At 46.9% G+C, this 14,138-nt stretch overlaps 1 protein-coding gene across 1 annotated transcript in view; it reads right to left on the bottom strand.

Annotated features, from left to right (window-relative positions):
* Positions 1 to 14,138, bottom strand: part of LOC311044933 (receptor-type tyrosine-protein phosphatase N2-like) — a gene marked incomplete at both ends in the record, with an annotated part of 238,223 nt that overhangs the window by 41,040 nt on the left and 183,045 nt on the right. The window contains 2 exons of the mRNA XM_084056743.1: positions 4,398 to 4,471; positions 7,453 to 7,600. Of these exons, the coding sequence (XP_083912869.1) occupies positions 4,398 to 4,471; positions 7,453 to 7,600 (222 nt within the window). The remainder of the gene's footprint in view (positions 1 to 4,397; positions 4,472 to 7,452; positions 7,601 to 14,138) is intronic.

Below are 14,138 nucleotides of genomic sequence, written 5' to 3'. Positions count from 1 at the left end.
CTCAACTCCTGCGTGCGCCACCTATGTTGTCTACACCCATATCAGTTACTGTCCCGGCGTGGTCACTTGGCAGTGACTGCACGCCCAACTCAGACGAGTCTGCAGCGCCCTTTAAGACAAGCATATGCTACTGGCAGGATGAACCAGGTAGGCCTCCTGTTCCGCCACAGAGACAGCGCGCCCAGGTGAGGCGCGCACAGTGGGGTTGCCGGTCCGTGGAGACTGCCAAGGCCCCCCGTGAGAGGGGCGGCGGGAGCTCCCGGCGGCCAAGCTTCCCACGGCCAAGCTCCACAGGTACGTTCTAGAGCGAGTGGGCGTCCCGACCGGGAGACTTTTTCACAGGAGGGAGGCAGGGACGAGCGGGACGCCTCCTGGGCCACGGGGAGGGGACAGGGAGGTACGACGCGGAGATCCACAGACGGAGCCTCACGTCGGGCGAGGCTCCGTCGCCCTAGCTATCCTATGGCACCAGTCGGCCCTTGTCCGTAGCTTCCCCCTCTCCACCAGGGGAGAGCCAGGGCGACCTGAGGCTGCAACACTTCAGGCTGCAACCTCCAGGATCCATGGCCCTGCGAGGCACGGGGACGCCCCCGAATATGGTGCACCAATGCGAAATTTCACGCATGGGAGAGGCAGCGAGCCCTAAAGCTCCTGAGCCTTCCGGAGCTTTCTTCGGGTTTTTCGGCCACCGTTTGCCCGGGCAGCCACCCAGGGGCCCGGGGGGGGGGGGGTACCGACACGTGCGCACCCCCGGCCCGGATCCAACGAGCCCTCCGCCGGCCCCGAGCGACCCACGGACCGGGAGGTACGGGCCGTTTTAGCCCGAAAAAGCGCAGACATTTTTCAAAGAACCATGATTTTGGGGGTCTTCGCCGCCCCGTCGCTACCCCAGGAACTGGAAGGTGCCTCTTCCTGGGCATGATCCCTAGCTATTTTATGGCACGAGTCGGCCCTTCTCCCTGGCTTCCCCCTTCCAGCAGGGGAGAGGCCAGGAGCCCTGGGCCTCCCGGCAGACTGCCGGGTTCACACTCGGTTGCTCTACCCGCTCCGGGAGCCACCGTCCCTGGGCGCGGAGGTGGGCCGGGGACTAGTGATGAACGGGTCGGGTTTTTTCATGACCCGCCCCGCCCCGCCCCGCCCCGCCCCGCGACGGAACCCAACCCGCCTCAACCCGCCTCAACCCGCCACGCGAACCCATATATAAATCTATGGCTCAACCCGCCCCGCGACCCGAGAAGTTTTTTTAATTCTGTAAAATCATGGTTAGAAAATAATCCCCAAGTGTATTCAAACTGTTTTATTGTTATTATTTTTATTCTTATTAGGAATAAAGACAAAACAAGAGCATGTGATCATTTTTTTTTTTTTTTGCGTGTGAGAGCGGCTGACCCGCTCACCCACAGCCCGCATAATTGCCTCTGAAATTCTGTCGACCCGCTCATCACTACCGGGGACCATGGACTGGGGAGGGCGCCAATAAAAAAATAGAGGGGGATTTAAATGAGTACAAACAAAGTTCTGATATACAGACATGAACATTACACAGTCAAATGAATACGGGTTGGACATATATGGCTGGGGGTCCTCCCCCAGAAACTTTTTAACACAGTAGATACTGTATTAAAAAGGGAGTTTAATACTTTTATCAGTCATAGGAAAATTATGGGTAAATTATTTTATTTTATCCATTACAACCCTAAACTTATAGAAATCGTTTTGATGACTGAAGCAAATAACCACTCCTGATATTGACATAATTCTGACATGATACTGACCACCACGATACTGACCATGATACTGACATAATACTGACATAATACTGACCATGATACTGACATGATACTGACCATGTCATGATACTGACCATGTCATGATACTGACATGATACTGACATGATACTGACCATGATACTGACCATGATACTGACATGATACTGACCATGATACTGACATGATACTGACATGATACTGACCATGATACTGACATGATACTGACAGACAGACAGACAAGACAAAACATTAGAATATTACATGGGCTGATGGAACATAAGGCTGAAGGAACATAGGGCTGAGGGAACATAGGGTTGAGGGAACATAGGGCTGAGGGAACATAGGGTCTATTTTGGGATGAGGGAACATAGGGTCTAATTTGGGATGAGGGAACATAGGGCTGAGGGAACATAGGGATGAGGGAACATAGGGCTGAGGGAACATAGGGCTGAGGGAACATAGGGTTGAGGGAACTTGAGTACGCTCCCCTTCCTTACTACTGGCAGTGTGCACAAACACAATCTCCCCCTGGCCTTGCTTTGTGGAGATACAAAGGAATAAGTAAAAAAAAAACAGAAACAAATCAGAGAATAAAGCTACAGTGCATAAGAAAGTATTTAAAAAATGTCAGTAAGAGGCAGCGACAAAAAGAAAGGTCTTTAGCTTTGATTTAAAAGAACTGAAAGTTGTAGCCGGCCTGCAGTTTTCTGGGAGTCTGTTCCAGATATGTGGTGAATACAAATTCAACGCCATGGTTCTCCACGTTTTGTTCTGACTCAGGAAGCAGACGTGTCCCAGATGACCTGAGAGGTCTGGACGCTTCACGATGTAGCACAAGATAAAGACATGTACATGTATTTTGGCCCTAAACCATTCAGCGCTTTATATTATGAACATTGTATCCACACAACTTCTTTGTATGAGCCTCATACCTGGCAATACTGTTGAGCATGGTGCATGGTGAATGGCAATATGAATTTGGCCACGGACCCTGGACCCCCCCCCATTGGATCTTCAAACTGTCGTTCAAACCACCTAACTCCAACTTGTGGAGTTAGGTGGTTTGTCCATTATTAATTAGAATGACAAAATCTCCACATTAATGGTAAAAAAGCCTCCTAACTCCACTTGAGCTGGATTTGGATAAAGTGATGATAATATAATGGACACGTTCAAGTATCTGACAATGTATAAAGTCACCATACCAACTTTGATGAGGCAGTATTGTGTTGTTCTAAAAACAAGTTTTTGAGTTCTTTAACGGAGCAGTCTGCTCCTCTTCCTCTTGTTTTATCCTGTTGCTGTGGGAACGTGGACAAGCAACATGAGGGGGGGATTTGAGGGGTGTCAAAGATTGTCAACAGGGGTTACAGGAAATGTAGAGTACCCCTCACCTTTGTGTGCGTGTGCGCACATGTGTGTATGAATCCGTGTGCGTGTGTTTTTTCAGTTTGTTTGTGTATATTTGTGTTTATGCAAGTGTGTGTGTTTATTAACAAGCGTTAATCTGTGTTTCTGTGTGTGTCTGTGTGTCAGTGTGTATTGTCCCCTGAGCCCCACTAACAGGCTTTAGGTGTGAACGTGCAAAACAGTACTGAGTAAAACAAACACTGTCCGTAAACACTAACCAGCATCTCATTAGCATAAAGCCAAGGTCACAGACAATCATCTGCCACGACCTGCAGTGCACACCAATGCAAAACAAAACAACCTGCGGTGCACACAGAGCGAACCTACGCAAAACAAAACAACCTGCAGTGCACACAGAGCGAACCTACGCAAAACAAAACAACCTGCAGTGCACACAGAGCGAACCTACGCAAAACAAAACAACCTGCAGTGCACACAGAGCGAACCTACGCAAAACAAAACACTCATTCACTTGAATGAGGTTTTGGCTGGGCTTTACACTTGATTTTATTACCTTAGTAAACATTTTCATAATACTATAGTATTTTTTCCATTTATCCTGATACACGTTTAATAAATGATGGTCCCATTCATTTTAAATTCATGATAAAGTTGGGTACGCTTCTAGGGCTTCCTGGCTCTACAGAGTCTCGCTGCCTTCCAGCAAATAACATTCGTTTCCGGTTGCTTTTCGGGACCGGAAGCTCCAAGATGGTGGATTTGAATTTGCCGAAAAAGTGTCTTAAAAACAGCTCTGTAGAAACCAATGGAGCTTCCTTTGTCCATATATTCTTTACAGTCTATGGTAACCAATGGGAGATGTCACGGCTCCCTTCGTCCATTTAGTTTTTTACTGTCTACAGTATGGTGTTAATGTACAGAGAGGTTACTCACTAAGGGTCTGTTTTACTGTCTACAGTATGGTGTTAATGTACAGAGAGGTTACTCACTATGGGTCTGTTTTACTGTCTACAGTATGATGTTAATGTATGGGTCTGTTTTACTGTCTACAGTATGGTGTTAATGTACAGAGAGGTTACTCACTATGGGTCTGTTTTACTGTCTACAGTATGGTGTTAATGAGAGGTTACTCACTATGGGTCTGTTTTACAGTCTACAGTATGGTGTTAATGTACAGAGAGGTTACTCACTATGGGGCTGTTTTACTGTCTACAGTATGGTGTTAATGTACAGAGTATACGTGTATAATATACTCACTATGGGGCTGGCATTGATGTAGTCTGAGTTGCCTTGGCTGCTCTCCACCTTCAGCCTGATCCTGGAGTGATCATCTGCAACACAAACACATTCACTCCATCAGTCAATTTGTTGTAACACACGCACGCACGCACGCACGCACGCACGCACGCACGCACGCACGCACGCACGCACGCACGCACGCACACACACACACACACACACACACACACACACACACACACACACACACACACACACACACACACACACACACACACACACACACACACAGCACACAGCACATAGTATACTGTATCCCAGTGGTTCTCGTTTTACGTTTTAAATTCAAGGACCCCCACAACTCTGAGAGTGTACAAATGTAACCAAATGGATCCATTTGTAAATGTGTTGACGTGTGTGTGACAGACGTGAATGGGGCATTTGGGAAAATACAGAACAAACCCGTATTGGTTCAACACGGAACGCAACATTTAATTCTCAAATAAAGGACGATTATTTTACGAGACGGGTGGTAACCCTACTCCACACTACACAACGTACCAAATGGAAACAACTAAACATACATGGTAGCTACTGGAAAGAAAGACCATGAGCACAGACTCGCACATTGGTCTGTGGCTTAATGCCTATCAAAAAGGGGTCCTTGAAATTGAAAAGGTTGAGAATCACTGAGCTATAACTGCTACACTCTTTCAGAGTTAGGCTGGTGTTTGCAAGAGTAAATTAATGGCCATCCTTGGAACCTTGCCCAAAAATATAGTCATACATAATATGTCATAGATGCAGGGTTTTCAACTGGTGGTCCATGCATGGACCACTGGTGGTCCGTGAAGGTATCTGCATGTGGTCCCTGACCAAGCGTTCAGTAAAATAGGAGACTGAAGGGTTTTATTGTTGTTTCTTTTTTTTCTTTTCTATTATTGTCTCCGCCAGGCCGAAGGCATGGTGGAGAGTATGTTTTCATTTTGTCCGTCCGTGTGTGTGTCCGTCCGTCCGTCTGTGAACACCTAACATTGGTCAAGCTTCAAGTGACATCACAATATGTAATATAAATAGGTAAGACAGAATTAATCAGGAACAGTTTTACCACCTCGCCTGGCAGAGACCTGTGCTCCGAGGAGCACATTTTCTAGTCATTATTATTTTTGTGTATGCTCAGTGTTAAGCGGACAGACAACCTTGGATACATAGGCCTTCATTTACTATATTCCGTGAAGGAAATCCCGTCACTAGTGTCAAGAAATGTGTCTCTGGGGTCTTAAGTGTATTCAGGGGGAGTGGCTGCCCGATGGCACAGAACATGGGCAAGGGGGGTTCGAAGATTGGTCCAGCAGTGTGCAAGATTAGCTGTACACACACACACACACACACACACACACACACACACACACACACACACACACACACACACACACACACACACACACACACACACACACACACACACACACACACACACACACACACACACACACAGACAGACAGACAGACAGACAGACAGATAGACAGACAACAGACAACAGACAGACAGACAGACAGACACATCTTCCTGCCCCATAAAAGCCAATAGACATCAAATTTGTCTGTGTCCATGACATGACATGACCCAGATATATAGAGGAGAGAGAGACAAGTGAGCCAAGCCGAAAGAGAACAAATAATTCCATCCACATCACACAATGTGCATGAGGAACCAGCGGCCGTTCAAATTGCCAGCTGCACAACCAACAAGAGAAAAGGAGATGGAACTGACGAATCAAGATCTTACCAAGACTTTAAGTCAGCCAGGAGAAGTAAAGATAGATCTGATGACTTATACAGGAAAGAACCACATATGTAAACATTGGTTCTCAACCAGTGGTCCGGGGACCACCAGTGGTCCTTGAGGGGGTTCCAGGTTCCAGGTTTAGTGGCAGCGGTGGCCTAGTGGTTAGAGGGGCGGCCTTAATACCGGAAGGTCCCTAGTTCGATTCCCCAATTCATCACATCGATCATGAATCACCGCTGAATAGCCCTTGAGCAAGGCTTCCATGCAGGGTTCGGCTGGAAACAAGTTTCGTACTTAGTCCGACACCCTGGGTAAACAACAAACTTTGCTTTGCTTTGCTTTGTCCCCAGCTAAATGAAGGAGAGTTGGTAACCAAATGGACCCTTATAGATCTTTAACTCTTGAGAGCGTAAAATGAAACCAAATGGACCCTTACGGGTCCATTTGGTCTCATTTTAAGCTCTCAAGAGTTACATTATTGTTAAACATCTGCATTACTTAATTAAAGAATAGTGATTTTGATCAATATTGGCCTGTTTATGTCTCCTATGGTACCAACATCAATACAGCATGGAATTGTGGACAAATCCATCAACAACAAAATATTCAAAGTTTTGGTTCTGAGAGGCTAAATCTCATCAAATGGTGGTCGAATGATGCCTAATACATAATGGTCCTTGACATGAAAATGGTTGAAAACCGCTGACTTAGGCGACCTGAAGAAGCACCAGCGTGTCCACACTGGAGAAAAACCTTTCTTGTGTAAATATCGTGACAAGAGTTTCAGTCAGTTACTGTAGGTGCTCTCAAAAGACACCAGCATATCCACACTGGAGAAAAACCTTTCCACTGTAAACAGTGTGAAAAGAGTTTCAATCAGTTAGGTGACCGGAAGAAGCACCAGCGTGTCCACACCGGAGAAAAACCTTTCCTCTGTACATAGTGTGACAAGAGTTTCAGTCACTTAGGTTACCTGAGGAAGCACCAATGTATCCACACAGTTAATTACAAGACAGATGAGGACAGATCTCCAAGCTGAGAGTCCTGCACCAAGTCAATTTTGCTGACTTTAATATTTCCTGTGTTTTATTTTGTTCATTATTGTTAAATTCAGTGTTGACATGTGTGTGACAGACGTGTATGGGGCATTTGCGGAACAAACCGCGTCCCGTATTGGTTCAATACGGAACGCAACATTTAATTCTCAAATAAAGGACGATTCCGTATTTTACGGACCAGGTGGTAACCCTATAGGACAGACAGACAGACAAACAGTATACATACATGCCACCACGGCGGTGGTTCTGTTCTTCTTAGCGTTGGCGTCCCTCAGGGCCGCGGTGCAGGCGTTGGGCTCAGCCTGGTAGGCACACAGAGCCTCCCACTCCTTCTCCAGACGGTCCTTGTTCTTCAGGTGGTCCTCCATGTAGGCCTGCAACAACACAATGAGAACCAGTGAGAACATGTACTGTAGACCCTGCAACAACACAATGAGGCGTTGTCCTTGTTTTTCTGCAAAGCCGCTTGTTAAATATTTGGTAGTTGCGGGACGCGTTTTGAGCTCGGCTCGAGCTAGACTGGCTATTTTCAGCGAAGATATGTAATGTAGAAAACAGAAAAGTCACTCGTACAGAGCCCTGGGGGACTCCGTTCGACAACGTATGGGCTTTAAGTTTAATGACATGCCCAAAAATAGGGACGCCAGGTTGAAAGGGACACACTTTTCCCAATTCTCTTTCTCCTTTTAGAGGTCAGCTAATAGGCCTGGTTAGGAATAGCTCTCTCTAAATGACAACCAATTTAAAGGCAGACCATTACCTCCCATGCTGTATTCATAATTAATTAAGGCTGTGACTTTGATCAAGCGGCGCTAATGAGCTCGTCAGATGGTAAGAACTGCAAGGAGCTACAGTAGCGCTGTTGCTAGTGCCACGCCTAACAGCTTAGGTACCGTTCAATGTTCATGGGAGGAATACTGGGGAGGGTCATGTTTTTTAGTTTTTTTGTTCTTGTCTGAGGGATGGGAGTGACAGTAGTGGACATTAACGATGTACTTTCTTTTTTTTTGGTAGCCTATTAGCATTTTTGGATACTTGTGACTTTCACTCCACTACTACTATGTCAAAGACCAATATTGTACTTTAGACTCCACTACATTTCTAGGGAGGGGGAAAAGTACATCACTAAGCCCAATTTAAAATATATACTTTGATATAAAAATGTGCATGTTCCTCCGTACAGTCTTTCTGGGCTGTCAAGTGATGTGTCAACAATTCCACATTCTGCTCCGCCCCTACCCCCTCACCTCATACCCAACCCATTCACACTCCCAGGTATAGTACTATAGTGACTTCATGGTACAGGACCAAACGTCAAACATTTGACATAACGGGGCTCCTCTTCACGTCATTTGACGCCATCGCGGTGACTTCCACATTCTTGCAATGCGGAAGTGCCGTTCTCAAACCCAAGAGGTAAAAGGGTGACAGCCTCCCTAAAAACAGTTAAAACAATTCGAGCCACGAGAGGCACCACCGAGTGAGCGGCTAGGCGAGCGAGTTACCGTGCCGAACGTTGCAGACACATCAAATGTTTGCCGCATGGTCAAATCCGCCCCAAGCCGTCATCCGTTTGCCGCGCCTTGGGAGTGAGAGTGCGTCGACAGTCACCACCCACCACGAAGGCTGATCTACGATGCTGTGTTGTTTCATATCTTGAGATATCATTCAAAAAAAGGAAAGAGTGAGGTTTCATGTATGTCCCTTTAAGTACAGTACTCAAGTAAATGTACTACTTTACTGAACACCACTGTATTTCACACTGCCATGTTGATGTGTGATCGTTCTGTTTCTTTTTTCCTCTTTCCATCTTTCTTGAAACTGCATGTACGAGAAATAAATTCACCCACTTTCTTTACACCTGCAAACCTGTGATCGATGTGACAATAAAGTTTAGTTGAGTTGAATTGAGGAGAACTTTTAGCTGCTCGCCAAACGAATTGCGACCCCAGGGTCCGTGCGCGTGCGGGAAAACAGGGGGGGACGCAGGAAAAATGTTTATAAAAGAGGAGAGAACGGAACGGTTGCGGTGCTGGAGGTTGTTAAAATGGCTGCCGTGGGTTGATTTATAGCGTGGGTTACAAATGGAGGAGATGTAATTGGGAAGTGGATTATAAAAAAAGGGACTAATGTGCTCCTGCTAAAGAGGTTTTCTGTTAAAAATGGAAACCGCTTCACAAGAGGATGTCTGGTTATCTAATGTTCGATGAGAGGATGACGAGGGTTTTAAAAATAACCGCACACACATGCACATTGCACACACGTGCGTGCATGCATGCACACGCACATATCACTCATTATGCGCAAACACACCCACACACACACACACACACACACACACACACACACACACACACACACACACACACACACACACACACACACACACACACACACACACACACACACACACTGTATTCTTATGCAGGCATTTACCCAGTAAAATACTCTGTTTTTAATTCCATTGTAGAGTGTTACAAATGGAATCAAATGGACCCATTTGTACGTGTAGGTGTGTGTGTGTGTGTGTGTGTGTGTGTGTGTGTGTGTGTGTGTGTGTGTTGTGGTGTGTTGTGGTGTGTGTGCGCGCTGCGCGCAGCGCGCACATTCAGGCCTCTATAGTTACACACAATTACACAAATAGAAGCAGAGAGAGAAACACACACAACACACACACACACACACACACACACACACACACACACACACACACACACACGCACACGCGCACAAGCACAAGCACAAGCACAAGCACACGCACCCACCATGCAGCATCTGAAACAGCCTCCACTCCTTTCATCTCTCTCCATCTCTCCTCTCCTCCATCTCTCCCTTCATCTCTCCCTATAACATTCTCATCCCTCTTTGCCCAAACTCTCTCTCTCTCTCTCTCTCTCTCTCTCTCTCTCTCCTCTCTCTCTCTCTCTCCCTCTCTCTCTCTCTCTCTCTCTCCTCTCTCTCTCTCTCTCTCTCTCTCTCTCTCTCTCTCTCTCTCTCTCTCTCCTCTCTCTCTCTCTCTCTCTCTCATCTCTCTCTCTCTCTCTCTCTCTTCTCTCTCTCTCTCTCTCTAGTTAATACCAGGGTAATAGGGTTTTGGGAGGCAGTGTAAAGGGATTATTGCAATCCCAATCAGAAGCTGCTGAGATCGCCCTGTGTCGCCCAAAACACCGTCTAATCCCCTTTACTGAGGGGGGGGAGGGGGGGGGGGGGGGGGGGGGGATACAGCTGCCCCACAGGTGTTTGGTGAAATCACTCCCTAACCGCAATATGGACTGCATCAGCGCAGGCGCAGCCATTGTTGCCTCATGCACTGCTGGTGTATGAGGGGTCCTGTGATGAAGTGAGGAGGGAGAGAGAGATAGAAAGAGAGTGCGTGTGTGTGTGTGTTGTGTGCGCATGTGCGTGCGTGGCTGTGTATGTAGTGTGTGTGTGTGTGTGTGTGTATGTAGGTGTGGCATGTGTGTGTGTGTGTGTGGTGTGTGTGTGTGTGTGTGTGTGTGTGTGTGTGTGTGTGTGTGTGTGTGTGTGTGTGTGTGTGTGTGTGTGTGTGCGTGTGCGCATGTGCGCGTGTGCGTGTGCGTTGAACCGAGGGGGCTGAAAGCGTTTTTTATCTTTACAGTGAATCATGCTAAACTATCCTAGCGGAAGCTCCAGTGTAAAAAATACAACAGCTGGAGGAGCATCATAAGCATCCTTTTAAAACTACAAGCAAATTGTTTTCTAAGTTGAGAAACGAAGTCGATTGAGGAGACAAGCACTGTGATGTGGGCACCGGTGTGTGTGTGTGGTGTGTGTGTTGTGTGTGTGTGTGTGTGTGTGTGTGTGTGTGTGTGTGTGTGTGTGTGTGTAGACAGAAGAGGAAGTGTTTGATGTCATCACTGAGGAGTTGAGCTGAGTGAGAGCGCCAACAAAGCTGAGAGGAGAGGAGAGGAGAATGGAGGTGATATGAGGAGAGGAGGTGATATGAGGAGAGGAGAAAGAGGAGAGAAGGAGGTGATATGAGGAGAGGAGGTGATATGAGGAGAGGAGAGGAGAAAGGAGGTGATATGAGGAGAGGAGGTGATATGAGGTATAAATACTACTCATATAGACAATTAAGAACAGTACACATACTGTAGGACAATTGAGTTAACAGAACAACACAGAGGTAGTGATCATCTGTAGCCCAGGGTCAGTCAGTCCATCCAGAGGATACGTTCCTCTAACCCTATTAGTATTCAAACCAAGACATGTTTTAACCACATAAAACATCCAGTCATAGCTGAATAGACCTGCGTTACACACGCTTGGACCGCTTCTTTTCCTGTACATCTAAAAGAATAGGCTATCTACAAGCTCACAATGCGTCACAACGAGATTGCAATGTGAGCTTGTAGATCGCCTATTTTTGGCGAAGTCCCCCCCCCCCCCCACCCTGAATAGGCATGCTGGGGTTCAAGTGGTTATGATCGGTTTTAAACGTTGGATGGAAATTCAGGGATTTCAGATCTGCTGGCAGAGCATTCCACTAGTGGCGGCGTAATGCAATGCGTTCTCACCCCGTGATTGTCCTAAACCTGGGGGGAACATGGTTTAGGGCAGTAGCAGCCATGAGCATCCCTCACTCCGGACTAGTAATTAACACATTCACTGGCAGGCATTATTTAATTCATTATTTTTGCTGCTGCGCCGCGGATGTAAACAAAAAGTGTCCGGGGGGGTGGGGGAGGGTCTCGTCTATCCACTGGAACAACATTTTTTTCACCCCGATCGGCCATTTTGTTGAAATCGCCTGTTGAAAATGGCTCGTTTTCACCCCAAAAAAAAAAAGAATCCGAGCTAGAAGTGTTTTTCTACAACTCCTAACATAGGAGCGGACGGAAGGGATGTTTTTTTGGGATGACGTCACATCCGTCCATTCCTAAGTTGGGTTAGAGCGCCCTCTTGTGGAAGCAAGTATTTGGGAACGATGCCATTTAGGATCTAGAAAACGAAACACGATGAAAGATGAGGAAACGAGATTTATATGAGGAGAGGAGAGGAGGTTATATGAGGAGAGGAGAGGAGGTTATATGAGGACAGGAGAGGAGGTTATATGGGTTTTATTAAAAAGAGATATCATGGTTGTCATAAAAATGTCCGCTTTGGGCAGGACGGCTGAAGGGTTGGAGGCATTGTCACATAACAGAAAGGTCACAGCTTTGAGTTTGGCTGTCCCCATGCATCCTGCATCAAAGTGACCTTGACAGACGCCCCAAAAGCACCGCCCTGTCACTCTGGATAAGAGCTTTAGATGTAAACAACTGAACCTAGATCAGTTTTTGTCCCGCACATCTTAACATCCAGGCCATGGAGCGTAAATACCCATTCATACTTTGTTGTATGACAGTGGCACGTGCCCACAATAGTGAATAGCAAGAAAGAACGAATGAAAGAAAGAAAGAATGACATATGTGTATGACTACACATTAAATAGTCTTCTTCTGTTACCAATACATACTTTAATACTAAATTATGGCACTTTCCATCCTACACAGCCCATCGACTCCAACTAGCCAAACCCGCTTGCCAACCCCGCTAGACTTCCCATGTAGCAAACCCTAATAGCCAATTTCACTTGCCAACCCCCCTTGCCTACCCAGCCAACCATAGACATAACCATAGGCATAAAGGTCCGACTCTGGCCGAACAAAGCTGGCCAAATTCACTTATGCCAACCCTGGTAGCATCCCAGCTAGCAAACCCAGCTAGCCAACCTCACTTGCTCCGTTAGAGCCTTCTCAGTCAGACAACCCAGCTAGTCTACCCAGCTAGCCAACCCAGCAAGTACAATCGCAAAGGGCTAAAGGGCATTTTGAAAACAAAAGCAGAATCCATATCCCCAGTAGTACAGTTCATGTGAGCAGGGGTGCTCGCCGTATAATCTATAACACTTATACTTGGCCAGAAAACAAAAGACGAGATAATGTGCTTTATATATAGAGCCTGGTAATCCTCTTAAGACACTGAGCGAGAGTGGGGGGAGAGAGAGCGGAGAGGGGAGGGAGAAAGTAATACATTAACACAGATAAGACGATGAAAGACATTTCTCTTCAAATTAAAAGCGGTGGGGGATGCTTGATGACGTGGGATTTGTCTGGGCTTTATAGGCAATTAATTTTTGTGTGTGTGTGTGTGTGTGTGCGTGTGTGTGTGTGTGTGTGTGTGTGTGTTTTCTTCTCTGACACCCACAATATTATTAATCGCTTGACGGTTCCCTTGCGCGAAGCGAAGCCCCCTCGCCGCGCGCGAGATGAAATATTTGCTTTCGGGGCGGCGGGGGTGTGTGATCGCCATAAACGCCTGTGTCTCGGAAAGCCCGAGTTTACACTCATCCGCGCACCGGTGCCGCGCGCGGGAAAATAGCCGATCTGCAAGCTCACAAGGCGTCGCACGCGGCACCCCCGCATAACCAAAGTATAACTCGGGTTTAAGGGTCTCTGTCTCTTCCATTTTGTCTAATGTGTTTTCTGAAGAACAACGCGGCTCTGAATTATCCCCCGAAGCGGCAGCCGCACCGCCGGGGAGCGGGACCTGTCGCTGTGCGAGCGGCCGTGCTATTTGCAACTTCACACTGACACAGCACAACAACCCAAAAAAACGTTGAATAATCCTCAGCCTCTAATGTGTGAAGTTATACGTGTGAATAGATCAAGAGAAAGAAGCCTGACAACGTCGCCGGTGGAAAGACAAAAGAAACCAAAAACAAACAAACAAACAAACAAGCAAACTCGGCATCGCTCAAAAAGTTTGGTGGTTTCAGGGGAAAGAGCGACCGTCGCAGGAATTGCGCTTAAACTGGCGCGGAGATGAGTTGGTGTATCACTGAGAGGGGGGATGAAAGCAAATCTGTTAATTATTAAAGTTTAGAGGGAGGGTATGGGAAGGAAGGAA

This window comes from Gymnoscopelus microlampas, assembly GCF_963454915.1.
Source record: "Gymnoscopelus microlampas genome assembly, chromosome: 5".
NCBI classification, from domain to species: Eukaryota; Metazoa; Chordata; class Actinopteri; order Myctophiformes; family Myctophidae; genus Gymnoscopelus; species Gymnoscopelus microlampas.
Note: the sequence above shows the minus strand (reverse complement) of the source record. Positions and strands in the feature narration are given on the sequence as shown.